A 23,838-nucleotide genomic window follows, 5' to 3' on the forward strand; every position below is an offset into this window, starting at 1 on the left:
AGACAGCCCAGATGTCCCAAGGGAACTACTGAAACGACTCCAAAATAATCACAATATAAAGATGTGAGAGCAGCCTTTTATTTGCCTCAGTCCATAGCAGCGCTACAGCCGCAGCAGGTCCCTGCTGTTTCCTAGCTTGGCTTCTTGCTCCACGTAGCTGCAAATGAAACCTTCAGGGAAGAGAGAAAGTTGACAACAAGATGATTTGCTGGCTGAGGCCAGAAGCAGGATGGAAGTGGTCTTGAGTTTACAGATTTGGGGGCCTCAGGTGGGACTGAGTAAGGACTTATCTCTGGTCCTCCTGCGGCTAAGTTCCAGAAGCACCTATGGGGAGTTCCTATTTCCTATTTCTGAGAAATGGACTCAGATGTGGTACGGAGTTTCTCAGCCTGTCATTTCTTCTGAAAGCCTTGTGGCAGAAGACAAGTAAAAAGAAAAAAAAATCCTTCAGGAATCTTGCACTTTTAGAATTAACCTTTTTCTTCTTCACTGCTTAATATGGGCCAAAGATGTTTTTGTTGATAATCACAGTGTGTCCTGAAATTGAACACAGACAGGAGGAGACTCAGCAAATTTCAGGTGATACTGGTTGTCTCTTCTATTTCTGAGTCAGCATATGTGCACTAAGGCTCCATTCACACTGGGATAACCATGAAAAGTCTTCCATGATGCAATATCTTCCTTGTGCAATATCGCTTTGTCTCGCCCCTCTCTCCTTTCTCTTTCCCACTCCTGTTTGGTGCCCTGTGAGGTGCAGGGAGCTGCTGCAGGTGTGAAGGGTCTGGGTTACACTCAGGGACCCCAGTGGGGGTGGATGCCCAGCCCTGCCCTGCCGCCCTGGTGAACAGTGACTGTAACGTGTCTTCGTGTAGCTCAGGTCCTTCACTAAGAAAGTGCTGAAAGAGGTGGGGTTTTACTACTTTTAAATAACATGTTGCTGTTGTAGGTGTTATTTTAAGTAGGGGTTTTCTGGAAAATCCAGCTTTTTGGCTACTCTTGCCCAGGTATGGAGTATTTTATGACATGCTGCCTTTTTGGGGGAGGGGAGGGCAAGGCTGTGGGGAACAAGACTAGATTGTAGAGTGCAAACTCAAGCTATGAAGTGGCAGTGAAGACTCTCCCTCCTGCACTGCCCTGTGGGGATGGTGAAGAGGGAAAACGCCCCAGTAACAGCCAGACGGGACTGTTTCTCAGACACAGGGCACAGGGAGCATGCAAGGAACAGAAACATGGCACAGTCTTCCAGTTTCTAGGAAGCAGTGACATAGAGACTTTGTGTGCCAGTGATTTCAGGAAGGCTGTCTTGTTTAGCACCTGCAAATTAACCCAGCCATTCTGAAACCATCTATTTGCCTTTCGGATATATGTATGCTTTTGAACACGACCGCATCCTGTAGCAACGAGTCCACAATTTAATTAAGTGCTGTATAAGAAGCACCTCCCTGTGCTTGTTTGAGCCGACACCCTGGTAATTTCAGAGGGTGCTGCCAAGTTCTTGGGTGGTGAGAAAAGTCAATCTTTTTGGTAATTGCCTTTCAGGGAGGAGAAAGTGAAGGGACTCATCAGCATCAGACGCCTGGCTATCTCCCACTCAGAAGTCCTTCTTTCTAGACTTCATGATGTTTCCTTGGTAGTTATCAAAGAGGTAAGAATGTTACGTTCAATTGTGTCCTATGTACCTCGTACATGGAACATAGAGTTGATATGTGCTTCTTCATTTACGTGGGTGTCTGCCTTCATCACTATTTTATTCCCTGTTTTTCTAAGGGCTATGTCAACTATCTCTATGATCTGTCTGCACATATAGCTGTATTTACAGGCATGTAGGGCATCTGTGTCTCTTCTCTTTGAGGTAGGTGTCATTCTCATGCAATATACAAATGCAGAAACTGCAGGTGATTTGCCACAGCCCAAGTCTCTGCCCAAGCTGTAATTAAACACTGCAGCTTTTGCCTCCCAGCTTCCTCCCACTTCTTCCTCCTCCTCAGCAACCCGGGTGAGTGACTGCAGGTATTTATTTTCCTGTGTTTCCTGATGATGTTTTCTCCTCCTTCCTTTCTGCTTCCTTTTTGGTAATTTGCCCTTTCCACTGAACTGTTGACTCTGTGCGCCTGTGGAATTTTGCACAGCAGCAACTGGGTGCTTAGAGCAGCCTGGCTGTGGGGTGAGCAGGGCAGTCACACACAGCTTCACTGTCTCATCTCTCAGTGAACAGAGAGGTCTCATCCTAAGCTAATTAATTCCCCTGTGGCTGTATTTCCGACAGCTCATTTCCATGAAAGCAACTCCTCTTGTCCAATATTTAATGACATTGAAGGCTTGAATGTCCCTTATGTTGTTGCACTCTTTAAACCCTTCTGTTTAGATATGCAGGACTCAGATTCTACCCCTGTGAGATCAGGCTTAGGACGAGAAGCCCTTTCAGGTTAGCTCATCTGATTATTATATCACTTTTATATTCCTGAGGAAATTTCCTCCTTTCTGTTTTTCAATCATGCACAGAGACATCTTTCAGCTTTTGTTTCACTCCAGTCCCAGATTTTGCTTTCACAAGCACTTCTAGCACTTATGCGGTTTTCTCTTATTAAGAGGCACAACTAATTCTGGCAGAAAGAAGTACTGGTCTGTCCTTCAAAGTATTTTTCAAATGAAGCACGTGACTCTCAGTTATTTCTTCCTTACCCTTATGGGAGAGACTTTTGGAAGCAGGAGTCACCCAAGAACAGCCCTGAATGCTGCAAAACCCCACGGGTTGCAGCTGTAATTGTATGCGACCTCCAAAATCCTTGAGTACCTAGAGTCCAACAGCTGGGGTTCTCCTGACCAGGCAGAGCAGCAGATGGACTCCAAGTCCATGCTGCATATTAGCCTGATTGTAGACTTGAGCCTGTATTTTCAGTTTCCTCGTTGAGTGCTCAAACTGCCAGTGCTACGATTTTGGACAGGAGGAAAGTACTACTTTTCCTCTGTCTTGTCTTTATGAATTGTGTGCCTTTATAGTTTAAAAACAGCCATTGACTTTTTTTTTTTTTAAGTCCTAAAATCAAAGCAGTGCACATTCTGGGTTGAGTAGCACACTTAGTTCTAGATTAAACAATATTTTAAAGCCTTCAGTCTCATTAAAATTGTATAAGTGGGCCTGAGGCCAGGGAAGAAGTTGGCGTCAGAGTAAGTGTGCTCCTGTGCTTGTGGTCTTCTGCTCTTACTGTGCTCTTATGTTCCATCTGGACACGGTGAGAAGTCATGTTGTTTCATGGGACTTTCATCTGGTGAAAAGATTTTCTCTACAGGGTGGTTCTTACATTTCCCCTCATGACTTCCCCAGGTGAACAATCTCCGCTCAAAGGTGTGTTGCTGTGCAATCAACACTCTTGGAGTGCTCTTCGGGACCATGAAGAAGGACACGGACCACGAAGTGGATGAGATTGCTCGGGTCTTGCTGCGGAAGATGGGGGACTCCAGCGACTTCATTCAGAGAGCAGCCAATCAGTCCCTGGGGCTCATGGTGGGGAGTGTGACTCCTGCACGAGCAATGGCTGCTCTCATGGCCAGTGGAGTCCAGTACGTCGTTCTTTTCTTAGTGCTGTCCTTCACCTTGAATTGTGTCGGTAGGAGGAAGGGATGGGAGGCAGAAGGGAATGGATGGGAGGGAGGGGTCCTTTCTCCTGCATCTTCTGTGAACTCGGTGATTAGATTCTGTGATCATAATCCTCTCTCCCTTCCTCTTGCATTTGCTTCTGCCCTACTGCAGCCTATTTGTTCTCACAATATGTCAATGCTGGTGAGACGTGGTGAATGATGGGGAAGCAAAAGTTCCTGCAACGCGTGGTGATATTGCCTTGTGCTTTGCGGGAAGAGGTATAATAGCAATTCTAGCAGTGAGCGCCTTTTGGTATTTCACAACGCTAACCACAGAGGCACTGAGAAAAGCCATGCATCATCATTATGCCATTAACTTGAGAAATAAGGAGGCTAATTGCTAACACATGGAGCACACTGGGGAGAACATGCTGGGTGCGGCTCAGCAGGCGCAGCTCCTACTAAGGGGGCTCTGTCTGACTGTCATGTCCTTGAGATCTTTACTTTCTATTCAAATTGATGTTGCAAGTCAGCCTTGAGATAGTGAGCAGCTTTATAGGTGCCTTCACAGGCTGACTCCCATGGGATAACTGAAGCAAATGCTGCCTTAAATCATAGAATCACAGAGTACCAGATTGGAAGGGACCACCTGGTCCATCTGGTCCAACCTTTCTTGGCAGAAGTGCAGTCTAGACAAGGTGGCTCAGCACCCTGTCCAGCTGAAGCTCACTTCCCTGGGGAGATTATTCCAATGACTGATTGTTCTCATTGTGAAAAATTTCCCCCTGCAGATTTGGAGATAAACAGGTGGAATAACCCCCAGGACTGCTGCAGTTCTGTTTGTGTAGCGGAGCCCTCTGATGAGTCAGCAAGAATTGTCTTTCATTTCCCTCTTTCCCAGACTAAATTTCAGGAAAGAAATTGAGTATCAAATAGTCCAGGGAGGTAGAATTCCTTCCTCTTACTTGCAGGTAGCCTCTCTGTACAGTGCCAATTTTGTGTTTATCTGAGGACAAATCATCTACAGGTGGCTAAAATGGCAGTAAGAACTTGTGTGTCCTTTCCCCAGCAATGACAGGGACCATGCTGTGACCGAGGCCTGTGCTTCTGGCCCTCTTTTTCCCCCTGCCCCAGTCTTTGTTTCCTTGTTTGCAGACACCGCAATGTCCTGGTGCGCAAGACTGCGGCCGAACACCTACTGACTGCGATGGAGCGAATTGGAGCCAAGAAGCTCCTTTCAGGCATACCTACCAGTACTGAGGTGCTGGTGTGCATGCTGGTGAATCTTGCTCTGGACTGTCATCAGGACACAAGGTGATGACCTTCATTTCACCTCCTAAAATGTGAAAACTGTTTGATGTCTGGCTATAAATGATAAAACCACAAAAGAGTGGTGGATAACGTCTGGGGAGATGACTGTACTGGGTAAGCTGAGATTGTCCAGCAAGAGGGACCATTGACAAATTCCTGTGACTTGAATGATTCTTTATTCATATAGGGCGACATATAGGGCCCTCTGTTCCCCTCAGAAGGGAGTCACCAACTACTACCACTCTTCTTTTTCTTTTTCTTCTTACAGCTGCAGTTGTAACCCTTTTTGTAGATGAGGTCCATCCAGGGGGCTCTCCGGGTGGATCTTCTTGGCTGTCCTCTGCCTGATTTTCAGGGTCCAGGGCCTCATATCTATTTGTTAAGGGCACCAAGGGTGGTGATGGGGTTCAAGAGAGGGTTCTTTTACCTCTCCGATCAGGGACCTATTTCCATATCCCCCCATCAATTAGATCTGCTCTATCTGCCTTATGGCAGGAGGGACAAGGCTTTGCCATCTCCTGTTGCACACCCTTAGGAGTCAAAAGAGTTTGACCCCACCAGTCAATTTCTTCTTCACTCTCCCTAATGCTCCTTAGTCTCTCCACCTCTTCCTTAAGCTCTGCCACTAGGCACAGTAAGTCATTGACCTGGTCACATCGTACACAGGTGCCTCCCATACCATTCTCTGGTACTAATGCCAGGCACAGACACTCTGCACAGCCAGAAGCCTGGGTGGCTGCATCCTTCTTGGCAGGTAGTGTCTGTGTAGACACACTCTTTGTATTAATGGCAGCAAGAGCTTTCCTTTTTCTAGAAACCATTACTACCCTTAGTTACATTGGGGACAAGAAAACAAAATGAAACCCCGGGAGTACTTCTTTCTTTTTACCTGATCTGCAGCTTCTTTTCAGTCCTTATTAACAATCGAGATGAAGAAGCAGCAGAGGTTCTTGAATGAGGATGGGGATGGCGATGGCAATGGCGATGGGAGGAAACCAAATGCCCTCCCTCCCCTGGATGACTGGGCCAGTGAGGCTGATGTGCAAGACTTCAGCACTGGGCAAGGAGGTGACCACCCCCACCTTTCTCACCAAGCCTTGACCCAGGACCCCCAAGAGAGGGAGGCAAGCAGCGCTGACTCGGGTACCATCCAGATCAAAGACAAGCTGAAGACGAAGAGGATGTCTGAGGGCCTGTCAGCCTCATACAGAGGTAAGGCGGGAACCTGCCTGCTCTCCTGTGGGAAGAGGGGTCTTTTCCCAGCCTAGAAAGCTAGTGCACATTCCCAGGGAACAGTTGTTCCCTGCATGTGCCCCCTGCAATAACCTTCCCTGTTGCTGTAGGGGTGTACAACTGTGAGGCAGGGAGAGGAGCTGGAGGGTGAATGTGCAGGTGAATAATTCTGGGTGTGCACAGGTCCGTGGGCTCTCTGTTATTCGACAGGAGCCCAGAGGACCAGGGTGCTCCTCTGGTGGCTCTGTGGGAGTGTGTAAGTGTTGTCCACTGGCCTGCTTCAAGTGGCTGCCAGCATGAGCGTGTTTCCCTGTGCCGTTATTTAGAAGCCTCCAATAAATCTGTCCAATGAAATATCTACCTTCAGGTGCTTTCTATTTGCAGTGCTGCTTCTATTATGCTTTGTGTCTCTGCTTTGCAGGCCTGACTGACTGCGATGACCCCACGGGGGTTACCCTGAAGCCAGTAGATTCTGGATCAGCTTCCCAGAAGCTCCGGGTAACCTCCAAGACCATGTCTGCCACCCAGAACAGACCTGTTTCCTCAGAGACCAGCATGTTAAGTGATGGAGAGCAGGCGCATGGGGAAAATGACACAGACTATGATGCCAGTGATGAGGATAACATGGAGCTGATGTCAGAGAGCAAAGGATATAAAATAAGGAAACCAAGCCAAGCATGTGTAGTGGATCTTCAGTTTATTTCCAGTAGGCAGAGCTCTGAGATCTTTTTCTGCAGTGTGAGCCCAGGGAAGCAGCTGAGCCAAGGAAGTGCTCAGCTGGACATTGTGCTTCAGGCTGTTTCTGCAACATGCATCCTGCAGACTTGATGTCCTCAGTCTGTATCAATAGGAGAATAGTTTCTGTGCTCTCTAGTGGCTCCTGCTGTGTTTTCTGACTGAGAACACACCAACGAGTCAGAGCAACTAAATGTGTCTCACCCGGTCGAGCATGTCCTTCTACAGTTAGTAAAATCCATGTTTCTGTGTACATGGTATAATAGTTACTGTTGCAGACAGACCAGTGCCTCTATGGTGTTTTATGTAATCTCTGTCTGGTTTAGACAGAAATAGATGTTTGCTGGTTTTTGCTCTAGGTTCTCTCAGCTTTTGAGTTATACAGCCACGTCCTTCTACAGGGTGATCTCTAATAATATTTTGAGAGTTCAGGGGCTCCTGTGCAGCTTCATTATCTCCCATGGGTCTGCCCAGGGGTAGGTGAAGGGAACGGCCTTCTGGCCACGGGTAATGGAGTCCAGACCACATCCACCTGATTGCTTTTTCAGGACGGATAGAAGTTGCAGTTGTTTTGGGTTTGCCATGGTGGGCAGGAGAAGGCAGATGCAAACCATTTTTGTAAACAGGATAACCAATAAAAGGCTAATGTATTTGATTTCAGCCTTGCAGATACAGGGCCGACTGTATCCCTGACATTAGCTCTGTTGGTTTCACTGGAGTCTGAACAGGTCCTGATTTGTCTCTTTATCTGTGACAAGAATGATGGGACACTAAGGAAGGGTGCGTGTCTGCCTCCACTCCCTCCATCCCCCTTCCTAGCCATGGCAGGGAGAGCCTGAAGTACCTTCAGCAGGCAGAGACGCAGAGCTGCAGGGTGGGAGCTCTGCTGAACTTCAAAAAATGACGGTGAGCCCGAAATTAACTGTGTGGGAGCTGGAGAGCACCAAGTATCCAGAGAGCACAGTGTCCTGAGACAATGTGGAGAATGCAAAACTGCCGGCAGATCCTCTTTGAGCACAAGGGGCGGCCGGCAAGAGTAATGAGTCTAATTCAATTTGAATTTAACATCAACACCCTTTAACGAACTCTTAACAACACTGGATGGCAATGTCCCCGAATACACGTTTTAACAACCCTTATATACTCTTTGCTAGTGGCCACGCGACAAACACAGGCAACGATTGGTTACTCTCTGCAGTCACGTGTCCCCCGCCTATGGTGATTCGCTGCGGGGCACTGCCCACGAGCTGTTCACGCGCAGGGATGACAGTGCCCCTCATGCAGCTTTAGGCGGGAAGACAGACCAGCTTCTGTTTACTTCCGTGCGGTCCTAGTGCACCTCAGCCACATCAAGCGCTGGCTTGTTCACACCAAACAGCCAAAAAACTCTCGACAGCACAGTAGAACCTGGGCCAAAGGGCTAGTAGGGGAAAGGCGGAAAGCAGAAAAAAAAAAGATGGGCTTGAGAAAAGCAGGTTTTGTCCGTGTGCAAAGTGACTACGTGGGGACTTGGCTGGAGTTCAACAATGCCTGGTAGGTGCTTTAGGGACGAGAGGCTAGTTGTGGGACATTTGAGTGATTTTCTTGAAGTTAATGGACATTGTATGGAATTGAACTGAACAGGCCTCTGTGGCCTATGTATTCAGCAAGAGAGCAAGAGTCGAGCAGCCTACGTGTCTTACGTGACTTTATACAACCTTGGGTAAAACAAAAGAAAGACTGTCTAGTGAAGAAAAGAATCAGCAAGTCAGCTACAATATAGATACATTTTCTATAATATTAGAGCCTATGTAAGAATTGTATAATCCAATCACCTATTAGTTGGCGGCGCGTGAACAGCAGCTATTGACCAATTACAAGTAGCCTTCTGATGCATGGACAGCGCGTGGACAGGTCACAATTTAAGGAGAGTTATAACAAGTAATAAACGGCTTCACTTGAATTCATATTGGATTGTGTGGGGTCCATGATTCGTCGTCCTCGCAAGTGGTGACCCCGACGTGATCCGAAAGGAGAATTTACAGCGAAGGGGACGACTGCTGTGAGGAGCGAGCCCTGGCTGGAGTCGGCGCGGCTGGACCGTGACCGGGACGCAGTCTGCGGGCTGCGTACCTCCTGAGTGATTGCTGCAGAAGCGACGGAGGAGGAATAGAGGATCCGATATCGTTGCGCAACGCACACCCAAAGAGGTGAGCAGCCGGGGGCGAGAGGAGATGGAGCAGAATATATCAAAAGAAGAAGAAGCAATACTGCGTCTTCTCTCGCATATCCTCTCTAGGAGAGGGGTGAAGTATGAGGAGAATAACCCCAAAAGACTCCAGCTGAGCACTGCTCTACTATTTCCAGGCTACCCAGCTGCACTCATATTGCAGTGGTGACAATGGGAACAAGTCACGGAGAGCGGCTTTGCTTCCCCCGATCCTCGAGTCAGCAAGATCTTCTGATGGGGCTCCTGGCAGTGCTGCAGACTCTCAGAATGTGGATTTCCAAGAGGCCCCAGAGATGAGGTAAGCCAAAGTGTCTCCTTCTCCAATATGTCTTCCATCTCACACTTCTCATCTTGTGAGATTGTTTTCCACAGTCAGTTCTTCAATATATTTATGCAAACTTCTGTACTTTCACCACTTTGTGTATCTCTGGTGACCAGCACCATGTCAAAGCCAACATCTAAGATTGGCTCTAAGCAACAAAACCAACTCTCACCAACTCTAAGATCACCTCAAAGCCACCTCTAAGATCTTGGGTGGTGGGGCACAGGAGGAGGCAGGACTTAAGAGGAACTTAAAAGCAAGTCCTCTGCTGGACTCTGATACTGATTCACTCTGTAATCTTTGTGGCACCCTTTGGGAACTTTTATCCCTCAGCATGCTCTCTAATGTCACAAAGGTTAGAGAAAAATGAGGCATTTGGCATGAAATGAGAAATGGGCCCACTCATTCTGCCAACACTTGAAGGAGAAAACCTTCTCTTGAGCAGCTTCTGAGCTGAACCCTTTCAGATCTGAAGCACATTAATCAGCATAGCCTATTTTTGCAGTGGAAGAAATAGTGAAACCTTGTATGATAGCAAGTCCTTGTGAATTTTCCTTTTAGAAAGAGACTTAAGGATCCAGCCTACGAAGGATCTGAGCTCTCTGTCCTTTTAAGTACAAGCCTAAATTGAATGCTGAGTCATGAGGTTTCCTTGTTGCAACTCATTTACCCCAAGTCACATATGCTGGGTTTATGATTACAAATCTCTTCCCCCACTCTATGTGCATATGTCAGTATTGCACACTGAAGCTTGGATAGGAGATGCCTACTGGCTTTCCCCTGCTCCCTGCCTTGCGTTGTCACTAGCAATTAGAGTTCTGCAAGACAAAATGTGGTGTCTGGTGCATCTGTGTCGGCCAGTACTTCTAAGCTGAAAACCTCAATGACACCGCTGCTGCCCCTTTGCCATCTGTGGGTTTGTAGCGATAGGAGAGATGGGAATTTGAGAAATAATTGTGCTGATGCAGAAGAAGCAATAAGATCCACTGGTCCCTCAGCTCAGTGTTAGTCCTGACAAATAACGGGCATTCCCAATAGGAATGATTCCTTTATTGCTGATACACAGCTAGGATGCCCGGGTGCAACTAGGGAGAACTATTGCTGAGTAAGTAATGTGACATTTTTGCTGGATACATTATAGACTAGAAATGAGATATATCGTTAAACCATTGTTCTCTCTCTTTTATTATTGACCTGACCATTCTGCAGGAAAAAAAATCCTGATTTAAGAAAGTTATTCTTTTTTTTACTGCTTGGCTATCACATGATTTTATCATCTGTGAAGCCATGTAAGGAATGATTAGTTCTCTGAGTTTTACTAGCTCTTTTGGAGAGTATTTCAGAATGAGCTGCACTGTGCTATTCCCATTAAGAAAATCAGCCTTTAGTGAGTCTGCCCAGGAAGTGGGCTGACCTACTGCAATTTAGAATGAAACCCCTTGGGGAAAATGAATTCTGGCTTCAAGAGCACAATTCTGCTTTTGGTAACACTCTAGCAATCCTAAGCTTTTCTTTTAAGGCCCTCTAAAATATTCCAGAAAAGAGGAGGAAATGTTAATTCTTACCTCTACAAAGACTATTAAACATAGCTATTAAAACCCAGGCGTTCTTTAGTAACTGGGGAAAAGAGGATGTTTACTAAAATCAAAATGGATAGGAACAGAGACAAACCCTTTTGGCAAGGGCAATCTCCATCTCTCTGTTCTTCTCTGTCAAACACAGCTGCTCACCAGAAGCCAAGGGTTGAGGCCTTTATCACACAGTAGGTTTGAGTCTGGAGGCCAACAAAGCAACGTCATTTCTGCTGCCAGTGCAATATGGTAGTACCCCATTTGTTTGGAAAGGTGGTATCTTCCTTACTGTTATCATACACAATCTATATCCGTGTCTTATCAGAGGTCCAGACTTTGGAACCCATTTTGCCTGCTCTCCAGCATCGCGTTGCTCGTGACGTGAAGTCTGCCAGACGTTTGCGTGAACCTGTGTCCCCATTGCCAAGCCTCCCACCCAGACAGGCCAAGGAGACAAGCCACCGTGTGAGGGCTCGCCTTCTGAGTGTCGATGACTTCAAGATCAGCAATGAAAAGGTAAGGGCTAAGGACAGGGGTGAGCAGGCTTCCTTTTCAATGACTGTTCAGTGCTTGGCACAAAATGTCACTGAAAATCATAATCTTCCCCTCTTGTGGAGCAGATTCTATTTGGAATACATTTGACAACTACAGAGCAATTACTTGAGTATTTTCTCTGGTGCAGCAGTTACTGGTTGGGAGGCGATGCTAAGGTTAGGCAAAAAGCATTCTCTATGTGCGGAGGCCGATTTAGAGCAGATCTGAATGGCAGGGTAAGTTACACATTAGTGAACATGTGCACAGTGCGTGCTTGGAAGCACAGAAGCAAAGATTCTAATGCTGAATGCAAGGAAGGCTGCAAAATAAAATAGAAGACCTTGCTTTGCCTTAGTTACCCTTCTTGCTGTATCTCACAGCCATCTCACTCACAGTTTTTCTATTCAATAAGACCAATGTTCCTCCAACTTGTTTTCACGTGACTCCTTTTTTGGACTCTGGGTTCTCAGAGAGCAGCTGAGTCATTCGGAAGCAAGGAAGTGAGAAGCAGCTGCAATTACTGGCCATGAATGTTAAGAAACAGCAAATTACCTCTCATTGCTGGTTATTGCAGATGGGTTTTGTTCCCCTGCCATAGCCTGTAGGAACTCAACCCCCTGCTCACGGTAAGGTGAGCTCTTAATCTGTCTTGGAGCGCTGCTATGACTCTCTTGGTTCAAGCAGGGCTTCCTGACATAGATTGAGAAACAGCACCTTGGACCAGTGGAAGGTTATGGCAATGGAGTGTCACACATCACTAGCTGTAATTGTCTGCCAAGATGAGGAAAGGAAGAATTCTTCTGAAACTATTGAGATGTATATGGAGCTGCAGTAAAGAAGAGGACATGCGACCACTGTGTTCCTGGTGAGGTGTTGTGTGTGGTTTGTGCATCTTTTTTCATGTGCCATGATTTATTTCCATTGCAACTAGATCCGTGTTGTCTTGTACGAGTCAGCTTGGATGAAAATAGACCAACAGCAAATGAGAGAGAGGAAGATTGTGCTTAGGGAGAGGGAGGAAGAGACAGAAAAGTCCTTGCGGCTCCCTGCACTGAACATTGACCCCGGGGATGCAGCCAACAAAAGCAAGTGGTTGCAATAGTTGTGGACGTTTTTGTTTGCTCGCTTGCTACTTACATAGTGTTGAAAATGTCTATGAAATTGGACTGGAAGGCTGTTAAACTTGCATCTGAGTGGAAGCTTAAACAGGACTTATTTCCACTTTTCAAAGAAAAATACAGAGGCATGATGTGTCTTGCTCACAGCCCATACTGAGTCAGTCCCAGTAAATCACTTTCCCCACTTCTCCTATGAAGTCTTTCAGACTGGATAATTCTGTCTTGCAAACTACACTGGGGATTCAGACTCTCTAATTGAGAGTAGCCTCCAGGAAAGGTGAATGGCTGAGTCCAAAAGAAGGCTTTTCAACCAAGGTGCCCCTGGAATAAACAAAATCAAACTGTTTCTAATTAAAACACAAAATATCTTGCTCACATGATAGGACAGATTATCCTGCTCACCCCACTCCTTGCTGAGGAGCTCACACTACAGAGCTGTGCTAGAGCCCTTAGCCAGAGCTTACGTTTTACACACATGAGCAAGCAGCGTTGCTGACTTAATTGCAGCTGACAGGCTCTGATTGTACAGCCGCACGCACTACCTTGAGCACAGCAGCAGCAAACTTAAGTGTCAGCACTCAGCCCAAGGGTGTAGGGCAAGGTTCTCTGCTCTTTTTCTTGCTATTATTTTGTGAAGTACTAGTGAGGAGTGCTGAGGTGGGAGCCTCTAGAATGTAACTTCCCTATCCAGCCTCTGGAACAAGAAAGCAAAAGAAACGCAGCACTGAGTTTCCCTCGTTTCTTACGGAAAGCATCACCACATTGTGTGATCATTGTCCCATGTTGGTGTGCCACTGTTATTCTTGGAGTTGTTTGGGATAACAAAGAGATGTTACCCAGCTTCAGCAAGACTTCTAGCCCTTTCCAAGCCCACAGCCACCCTGTTCAGAACTTTCCACTTACAAGGTCCTCTTTGGTCTCTGTAGGCTTTGGCCCACCGCCTGTCAGTGGGACAGTTCCCGGCATGAGCAATACATGCAAAGAGAGCGCTGGTACTGCCTTGAGGAAGCGGTTCAACAGGCCCTCACTTCCCAGCGTCCCTGTCATCAACAAGGACAGCAGAGTCCCACGCAAGCCCTCAGGTGAGCCTGCTCCCCTGCAGCCCCCACACCAGCACCTAGCACAAGGAGCACAAACTGCCTCACTCCTCAAGCACAGGTAAGATCTCAGGTCCAAAGCCTGTTCAGAGGACTGAGAGCAAACCTCCTTTGGATCCACTCCAGCTCAGTGATACTGGAGCGGTTGGTGCTTACAGATCCACTGGGAAGCTGAGCTGCATAAAGTAGGGGTAAAGCCTTAAGCTCTAGCTTTTGCCAGTACTGATAGTCCAAAACATAACACTGGTGCTGGGAAGCAGCTGTAACTGCAGGACTGAGCTCCAGTACTGTCTGGCAGGGTGTGCTCACTGTGCACATATGTGTACCACCATGATCAGTTAGCCACTCACTGTCTTGGCACTCAGCCTGTGCTGCTGTCTGGCTCTCCAGCCAGTTTTTCTACTATCGCAGCAAGGGCTGTCTCTTCATGGAAATTAGAGAAGTGATACATTCATTCTATTGCACCTAGAAGTGCTTAATGAGTTGTAGCATCTCTCATCCCACCGCCTGCAATGCAAACTGGGAACAAGCAGCACTTGTATTTCCGACTGTATTTTGGTCAGCCCACCCAAATACAGTGGTTCTCTGTAGCAGAAGACGTACATGAGAGGCTGCTGGTGCTCCCAGGCTGCTCACTCCCTGCAACAAATATGCAGCAGATAGTGAGCATACTGATTCTCAGCTCTCCTCTGTGGGTAGCCTACCTTGTGTTATGACGCTGACCACCAAGAGTTAAGAAAAAGTGAGCTAAGAATGATATTTTGAATGCCCAGAACTAGCCTGACATGGCTCTCCGTTCACCTCGAATATAGTTGTGTCTATGTACATACTTGTGCATATGTACATATGTCACTGATGTCAGTGATAGTGGTATCGGTAACATCCAAATTAGTACCCACCTGAATATTTTTGATTTTACAGTTCCTCCGTACTTCGTAGAACACGTAAGGTAGCATAAAAACACTACAGAGTCCATAGTAGTGCATAGATTCTATGTAGTATTTACACTCAGTACTTTTAGACAGCTCAGATGTTTACGTCTACACTTTAGGAAATGAGCTTTTGCAGGAAATGCATGAAGTTTTTGACCTACAATGCTTTCGATGATAAATAGGTTTCATAACAAATGCATTTGTCATCTGACTGTTCTTATACCTGGTATATTTATCATCAAGAAACTGTGTTTGCCAACAATTTGCATCTATATTTACACATTTTTATTCTCAGTTCACATTTGGAAGGCTTTTTTTTGGTCACAACTATCAAGACTAGAAATTGCCTTTTTCCACAAGAGAAAGCTTAGGCATTGCATAGTTTGCAAACAAGTACATTTGGTGACAAATAAATTTCACCTCAGCATCTTCAAAATACAGCCAATGGGTACCTCTGAAATAGTAAATATTCCTCACGCTCGGGAAACAGTGAAATCCATAAACTCCTACTTTCCCGATGGTATGCTAAAATGCATGTGCACTTAGCTGCCTGCTGTCCAGAATAGTTGAGATAAATGGGAACAGAGGTGCTGTCAGGCTCAGCAGGTCAGGTATCACTATTCCCTGGCACTTGCTCCTTGTGGATTCGACCAAGCCCAGCAGGACTTGGTTGTTCAGGCTCGGTGCTCGCTGGGGACAGCTGGAGATGTTTCCTCAGAAAGTTACAGGGTCCCTCTGTCCCCACTGCCTCAGGTCACAGCAGATGATACAGGGAGGTTGGTGCACATCTCAGGAGCTTACTCCTGGGGTTAGCAAGTCCTGCTGAGCAGCACTGGCTCCTGGTGAGCGTAAGCCCTGCAGCACTACGAATCTGCAAGCTGGCTGTGGTACCCATACAGATGTGGGAGCTGTCTTTGTGTGTGCAATTTTCAGGTTCACACAAGGAGCTGATGCCCAACTGGCCATGAATGGGAGATGGTTGGGTGCTGGAAAAATGAGCCAGACAGCAGGGAAGCCACTGAATCAATGCCAGTTTGCTTGCATATCTAATGTTGGCTGGGGACTGGGTTGCCATCTGCTCAGTGGCAGGGTGCCTCGCCCTGGGGTACGCAGTGCTGATGTCTGACGCTCTCCTTACAGTGAACTCACTGCCGCCCATTGCTCTGGACTCCTCCAAGGCGGGAGATGAGCCAGAGCGCAGGGACGCCCAGGAAGCCAAACCCGACCCTAACCCACAGCAGGCGCTGCTCAACGCGCTCACATGGCTCAGCAGCGGTGACTGGTAAGAAAGCCCCCTGTTCAGTCTTTCTCCCTCTCAGTATAAAGGTAAGTTAGAACCTTTTTTCTAGTGCCTCTGAGCCCAGACAGCCCAGATGTCCCAAGGGAAGGGGAGGGCAAGGCTGTGGGGAACAAGACTAGATTGTAGAGTGCAAACTCAAGCTATGAAGTGGCAGTGAAGACTCTCCCTCCAGCACTGCCCTGTGGGGATGGTGAAGAGGGAAAACGCCCCAGTAACAGCCAGACGGGACTGTTTCTCAGACACAGGGTACAGGGAGCATGCAAGAAACAGAAACATGGCACAGTCTTCCAGCTTCTAGGAAGCAGTGACATAGAGACTTTGTGTGCCAGTGATTTCAGGAAGGCTGTCTTGTTTAGCAGCTGCCAAGTAACCCAGCCATTCTGAAACCATCTATTTGCCTTTCGGATTTATGTATGCTTTTGAACACGACCTCATCCTGTAGCAACGAGTCCACAATTTAATTAAGTGCTGTATAAGAAGCACCTCCCTGTGCTTGTTTGAGCCGACACCCTGGTAATTTCAGAGGGTGCTGCAAAGTTCTTGGGTGGTGAGAAAAGTCAATCTTTTTGGTAATGCCTTTCAGGGAGGAGAAAGTGAAGGGACTCATCAGCATCAGACGCCTGGCTATCTCCCACTCAGAAGTCCTTCTTTCTACACTTCATGATGTTTCCTTGGTAGTTATCAAAGAGGTAAGAATGTTATGTTCAATTGTGTCCTATGTACCTCGTACATGTAGCATAGAGTTGATATGTGCTTCTTCATTTACGTGGGTGTCTGCCTTCATCACTATTTTATTCCCTGTTTTTCTAAGGGCTATGTCAACTATCTCTATGATCTGTCTGCACATATAGCTGTATTTACAGGCATGTAGGACATCTGTGTCTCTTCTCTTTGAGGTAGGTGTCATTCTCATGCAATATACAAATGCAGAAACTGCAGGTGATTTGCCACAGCCCAAGTCTCTGCCCAAGCTGTAATTAAACACTGCAGCTTTTGCCTCCCAGCTTCCTCCCACTTCTTCCTCCTCCTCAGCAACCCGGGTGAGTGACTGCAGGTATTTATTTTCCTGTGTTTCCTGATGATGTTTTCTCCTCCTTCCTTTCTGCTTCCTTTTTGGTAATTTGCCCTTTCCACTGAACTGTTGACTCTGTGCGCCTGTGGAATTTTGCACAGCAGCAACTGGGTGCTTAGAGCAGCCTGGCTGTGGGGTGAGCAGGGCAGTCACACACAGCTTCACTGTCTCATCTCTCAGTGAACAGAGAGGTCTCATCCTAAGCTAATTAATTCCCCTGTGGCTGTATTTCCAACTTGGCACTTAGCAGCCAGTTCAGGCCACAGACTTGTACTCTAACTACATGATTGCCAAATATATTACATTTTCCTTTCCTTGCAGAAGACAGTAGGACAGCTCATTTCCATGAAAGCAACTCCTCTTGTCCAATATTTAATGACATTGGAGGCTTGAATGTCCCTTGTGTTGTTGCACTCTTTAAACCCTTCTGTTTAGATATGCAGGACTCAGATTCTACCCCTGTGAGATCAGGCTTAGGACGAGAAGCCCTTTCAGGTTAGCTCATCTGATTTTTATATCACTTTTATATTCCTGAGGAAATTTCCTCCTCCCTGTTCTGCAATCATGCACAGAGACATCTTTCAGCTTTTGTTTCACTCCAGTCCCAGATTTTGCTTTCACAAGCACTTCTAGCACTTATGCGGTTTTCTCTTATTAAGAGGCACAACTAATTCTGGCAGAAAGAAGTACTGGTCTGTCCTTCAAAGTATTTTTCAACTGAAGCACGTGACTCTCAGTTATTTCTTCCTTACCCTTATGGGAGAGACTTTTGGAAGCAGGAGTCACCCAAGAACAGCTCTGAATGCTGCAAAACCCCACGGGTTGCAGCTGTAATTGTATGCGACCTCCAAAATCCTTGAGTACCTAGAGTCCAACAGCTGGGGTTCTCCTGACCAGGCAGAGCAGCAGATGGACTCCAAGTCCATGCTGCATATTAGCCTGATTGTAGACTTGAGCCTGTATTTTCAATTTCCTCGTTGAGTGCTCAAACTGCCAGTGCTACGATTTTGGACAGGAGGAAAGTACTACTTTTCCTCTGTCTTGTCTTTATGAATTGTGCCTTTATAGTTTAAAAACAGCCATTGACTTTTTTTTTTTTAAGGCCTAAAATCAAAGCAGTGCACATTATGGATTGAGTAGCACACTTAGTTCTAGATTAAACAATATTTTAAAGCCTTCAGTCTCATTAAAATTGTATAAGTGGGCCTGAGGCCAGAGAAGAAGTTGGCGTCAGAGTAAGTGTGCTCCTGTGCTTGTGGTCTTCTGCTCTTACTGTGCTCTTATGTTCCATCTGGACATGGTGAGAAGTCATGTTGTTTTATGGGACTTTCATCTGGTGAAATGATTTTCTCTACAGGGTGGTTCTTACATTTCCCCTCATGACTTCCCCAGGTGAACAATCTCCGCTCAAAGGTGTGTTGCTGTGCAATCAACACTCTTGGAGAGCCCTTCAGGACCATGAAGAAGGACATGGACAATGAAGTGGATGAGATTGCTCAGGTCTTGCTGCGGAAGATGGGGGACTCCAGCGACTTCATTCAGACAGCAGCCAATCAGTCCCTAGGGCTCATGGTGGGGAGTGTGACTCCTGCACGAGCAATGGCTGCTCTCATGGCCAGTGGAGTCCAGTACGTCGTTCTTTTCTTAGTGCTGTCCTTCACCTTGAATTGTGTCGGTAGGAGGAAGGGATGGGAGGCAGAAGGGAATGGATGGGAGGGAAGGGTCCTTTCTCCTGCATCTTCTGTGAACTCGGTGATTAGATTCTCTGATCATAATCCTCTCTCCCTTCCTCTTGCATCTGCAAGTGAGCGCCTTTTGGTATTTCACAACGCTAACCACAGAGGCACTGAGAAAAGCCATGCATCATCATTATGCCATTAACTTGAGAAATAAGGAGGCTAATTGCTAACACATGGAGCACACTGGGGAGAACATGCTGGGTGCGGCTCAGCAGGCGCAGCTCCTACTAAGGGGGCTCTGTCTGACTGTCATGTCCTTGAGATCTCTACTTTCTATTCAAATTGATGTTGCAAGTCAGCCTTGAGATAGTGAGCAGCTTTATAGGTGCCTTCACAGGCTGACTCCCATGGGATAACTGAAGCAAATGCTGCCTTAAATCATAGAATCACAGAGTACCAGATTGGAAGGGACCACCTGGACCATCTGGTCCAACCTTTCTTGGCAGAAGTGCAGTCTAGACAAGGTGGCTCAGCACCCTGTCCAGCTGAAGCTCACTTCCCTGGGGAGATTATTCCAATGACTGATTGTTCTCATTGTGAAAAATTTCCCTCTGCAGATTTGGAGATAAACAGGTGGAATAACCCCCAGGACTGCTGCAGTTCTGTTTGTGTAGCGGAGCCCTCTGATGAGTCAGCAAGAATTGTCTTTCATTTCCCTCTTTCCCAGACTAAATTTCAGGAAAGAAATTGAGTATCAAATAGTCCAGGGAGGTAGAATTCCTTCCTCTTACTTGCAGGTAGCCTCTCTGTACAGTGCCAATTTTGTGTTTATCTGAGGACAAATCATCTACAGGTTGCTAAAATGGCAGTAAGAACTTGTGTGTCCTTTCCCCAGCAATGACAGGGACCATGCTGTGACCGAGGCCTGTGCTTCTGGCCCTCTTTTTCCCCCTGCCCCAGTCTTTGTTTCCTTGTTTGCAGACACCGCAATGTCCTGGTGCGCAAGACTGCGGCCGAACACCTCCTGACTGCGATGGAGCGAATTGGAGCCAAGAAGCTCCTTTCAGGCATACCTACCAGTACTGAGGTGCTGGTGTGCATGCTGGTGAATCTTGCTCTGGACTGTCATCAGGACACAAGGTGATGATCTTCATTTCACCTCCTAAAATGTGAAAACTGTTTGATGTCTGGCTATAAATGATAAAACCACAAAAGAGTGGTGGATGACGTCTGGGGAGATGACTGTACTGGGTAAGATAAGATTGTCCAGCAAGAGGGACCATTGACAAATTCCTGTGACTTGAATGATTCTTTATTCATATAGGGCGACATATAGGGCCCTCTGTTCCCCTCAGAAGGGAGTCACCAACTACTACCACTCTTCTTTTTCTTTTTCTTCTTACAGCTGCAGTTGTAACCCTTTTTGTAGATGAGGTCCATCCAGGGGGCTCTCCAGGTGGATCTTCTTGGCTGTCCTCTGCCTGATTTTCAGGGTCCAGGGCCTCATATCTATTTGTTAAGGGCACCAAGGGTGGTGATGGGGTTCAAGAGAGGGTTCTTTTACCTCTCCGATCAGGGACCTATTTCCATATCCCCCCATCAATTAGATCTGCTCTATCTGCCTTATGGCAGGAGGGACAAGGCTTTGCCATCTCCTGTTGCACACCCTTAGGAGTCAAAAGAGTTTGACCCCACCAGTCAATTTCTTCTTCACTCTTCCTAATGCTCCTTAGTCTCTCCACCTCTTCCTTAAGCTCTGCCACTAGGCACAGTAAGTCATTGACCTGGTTACATCGTACACAGGTGCCTCCCATACCATTCTCTGGTACTAAAGCCAGGCACAGACACTCTGCGCAGCCAGAAGCCTGGGTGGCTGCATCCTTCTTGGCAGGTAGTGTCTGTGTAGACACACTCTTTGTATTAACGGCAGCAACAGCTTTCCTTTTTCTAGAAACCATTACTACCCTTAGTTACATTGGGGACAAGAAAACAAAATGAAACCCCGGACACACTTCTTTCTTTCTACCTGCTCTGCAGCTTCTTTTCAGTCCATATTAACAATCGAGATGAAGAAGCAGCAGAGGTTCTTGAATGAGGATGGGGATGGCGATGGGAGGAAACCAAATGCCCTCCCTCCCCTGGATGACTGGGCCAGTGAGGCTGATGTGCAAGACTTCAGCACTGGGCAAGGAGGTGACCACCCCCACCTTTCTCACCAAGCCTTGACCCAGGACCCCCAAGAGAGGGAGGCAAGCAGTGCTGACTCGGGTACCATGCAGATCAAAGACAAGCTGAAGACGAAGATGATGTCTGAGGGTCTGTCAGCCTCATACAGAGGTAAGGCGGGAACCTGCCTGCTCTCCTGTGGGAAGAGGGGTCTTTTCCCAGCCTAGAAAGCTAGTGCACATTCCCAGGGAACAGTTGTTCCCTGCATGTGCCCCCTGCAATAACCTTCCCTGTTGCTGTAGGGGTGTACAACTGTGAGGCAGGGAGAGGAGCTGGAGGGTGAATGTGCAGGTGAATAATTCTGGGTATGCACAGGTCCGTGGGCTCTCTGTTATTGGACAGGAGCCCAGAGGACCAGGGTGCTCCTCTGGTGGCTCTGTGGGAGTGCGTAAGTGTTGTCCACTGGCCTGCTTCAAGTGGCTGCCAGCATGAGCGTGTTTCCCTGTGCCGTTATTTAGAAGCCTCCAATAAATCTGTCCAATGAAATATCTAGCTTCAGGTGCTTTCTATTTGCAGTGCTGCTTCTATTATGCTTTGTGTTTCTGCTTTGCAGGCCTGACTGACTGCGATGACCCCACGGGGGTTACCCTGAAGTCAGTAGATTCTGGATCAGCTTCCCAGAAGCTCCGGGTAACCTCCAAGACCATGTCTGCCACCCAGAACAGACCTGTTTCCTCAGAGGCCAGCATGTTAAGTGATGGAGAGCAGGCGCATGGGGAAAATGACACAGACTATGATGCCAGTGATGAGGATAACATGGAGCTGATGTCAGAGAGCAAAGGATATAAAATAAGGAAACCAAGCCAAGCATGTGTAGTGGATCTTCAGTTTATTTCCAGTAGGCAGAGCTCTGAGATCTTTTTCTGCAGTGTGAGCCCAGGGAAGCAGCTGAGCCAAGGAAGTGCTCAGCTGGACATTGTGCTTCAGGCTGTTTCTGCAACATGCATCCTGCAGACTTGACGTCCTCAGTCTGTATCAATAGGAGAATAGTTTCTGTGCTCTCTAGTGGCTCCTGCTGTGTTTTCTGACTGAGAACACACCAACGAGTCAGAGCAACTAAATGTGTCTCACCCGGTCGAGCATGTCCTTCTACAGTTAGTAAAATCCATGTTTCTGTGTACATGGTATAATAGTTACTGTTGCAGACAGACCAGTGTCTTTGTGGCGTTTTATATAATCTCTGTCTGGTTTAGACAGAAATAGATGTTTGCTGGTTTTTGCTCTAGGTTCTCTCAGCTTTTGAGTTATACAGCCACGTCCTTCTACAGGGTGATCTCTAATAATATTTTTAGAGTTCAGGGGCTCCTGTGCAGCTTCATTATCTCCCATGGGTCTGCCCAGGGGTAGGTGAAGGGAACGGCCTTCTGGCCACGGGTAATGGAGTCCAGACCACATCCACCTGATTGCTTTTTCAGGACGGATAGAAGTTGCAGTTGTTTTGGGTTTGCCATGGTGGGCAGGAGAAGGCAGATGCAAACCATTTTTGTAAACAGGATAACCAATAAAAGGCTAATGTATTTGATTTCAGCCTTGCAGATACAGGGCCGACTGTATCCCTGACATTAGCTCTGTTGGTTTCACTGGAGTCTGAACAGGTCCTGATTTGTCTCTTATCTGTGACAAGAATGATGGGACACTAAGGAAGGGTGCGTGTCTGCCTCCACTCCCTCCATCCCCCTTCCTAGCCATGGCAGGGAGAGCCTGAAGTACCTTCAGCAGGCAGAGACGCAGAGCTGCAGGGTGGGAGCTCTGCTGAACTTCAAAAAATGACCGTGAGCCCGAAATTAACTGTGTGGGAGCTGGAGAGCACCAAGTATCCAGAGAGCACAGTGTCCTGAGACAATGTGGAGAATGCAAAACTGCCGGCAGATCCTCTTTGAGCACAAGGGGCGGCCGGCGAGAGTAATGAGTCTAATTCAATTTGAATTTAACATCAATACCCTTTAACGAACTCTTAACCACACTGGATGGCAATGTCCCCGAATACACGTTTTAACAACCCTTATATACTCTTTGCGTAGTGGCCACGCGACAAACACAGGCAACGATTGGTTACTCTCTGCAGTCACGTGTCCCCCGCCTATGGTGATTCGCTGCGGGGCACTGCCCACGAGCTGTTCACGCGCAGGGATGACAGTGCCCCTCATGCAGCTTTAGGCGGGAAGACAGACCAGCTTCTGTTTACTTCCGTGCGGTCCTAGTGCACCTCAGCCACATCAAGCGCTGGCTTGTTCACACCAAACAGCCAAAAAACTCCCGACAGCACAGTAGAACCTGGGCCAAAGGGCTAGTAGGGGAAAGGCGGAAAGCAGAAAAAAAAGATGGGCTTGAGAAAAGCAGGTTTTGTCCGTGTGCAAAGTGACTACGTGGGGACTTGGCTGGAGTTCAACAAAGCCTGGTAGGTGCTTTAGGGACGAGAGGCTAGTGATCTAAGCCCATTCCCTTACCATCACAAAGGCTTATAGAGGCAATGGCATGCAGAACATCCTTACATCAAGCAGATGGATGCCAGGTGGGAAAGCAGCCACTGCTAGAGAGGTGAGTGAGAGGAGAGAGCTGGCAACAGCATGGGGACATTGTCTCTCCCTCACCACTTCCCTTTCCATTGCCCATCCTCGGTCAAGTTGCTCCACCAGTTTGACTTTTCTATTCCTGCCATGTCCTAGCTAAGAGCATGGCTGAACTGCTTCTGCCATCAAGGGGGAAGACTGGATGCTCCAGCTGAGCACTGTTCTACTATTTCCAGGCTTTATTCAGATCAGCTGAGCTCAGATTAGTCAGTCAAACAATTCTGTTTCGTCTTATGTGTGCAATGCAAAGCTGAAGCATTGGCCACTGTTCGTCACTGAATGGGAAGGTTAAGGCTGTCCTAGAAATAATCCAGCTGTTTTCAAGCGATGTACTCAGCCTTTCTAAATCC

At 47.2% G+C, this 23,838-nt stretch overlaps 2 protein-coding genes across 2 annotated transcripts in view; both read left to right on the plus strand.

The window, feature by feature from the left end:
* LOC135579190 (TOG array regulator of axonemal microtubules protein 2-like) overlaps positions 1–23,838 on the plus strand; it is a 46,550-nt gene that overhangs the window by 9,427 nt on the left and 13,285 nt on the right. The window contains 5 exon segments of the mRNA XM_065059536.1: positions 13,539–13,694; positions 15,782–15,923; positions 16,525–16,630; positions 18,406–18,641; positions 19,674–19,832. Of these exon segments, the coding sequence (XP_064915608.1) occupies positions 13,539–13,694; positions 15,782–15,923; positions 16,525–16,630; positions 18,406–18,641; positions 19,674–19,832 (799 nt within the window).
* Positions 19,837–22,038, plus strand: LOC135579142 (uncharacterized). The gene is made up of 2 exons (XM_065058679.1): positions 19,837–21,029; positions 21,472–22,038. Exons 1-2 carry the CDS (start codon positions 20,687–20,689, stop codon positions 21,876–21,878), a joined length of 750 nt encoding a protein of 249 aa, XP_064914751.1. The 5' UTR covers positions 19,837–20,686; the 3' UTR covers positions 21,879–22,038.

Source organism: Columba livia, chromosome 3 (assembly GCF_036013475.1).
Source record: "Columba livia isolate bColLiv1 breed racing homer chromosome 3, bColLiv1.pat.W.v2, whole genome shotgun sequence".
Taxonomy (NCBI): Eukaryota; Metazoa; Chordata; class Aves; order Columbiformes; family Columbidae; genus Columba; species Columba livia.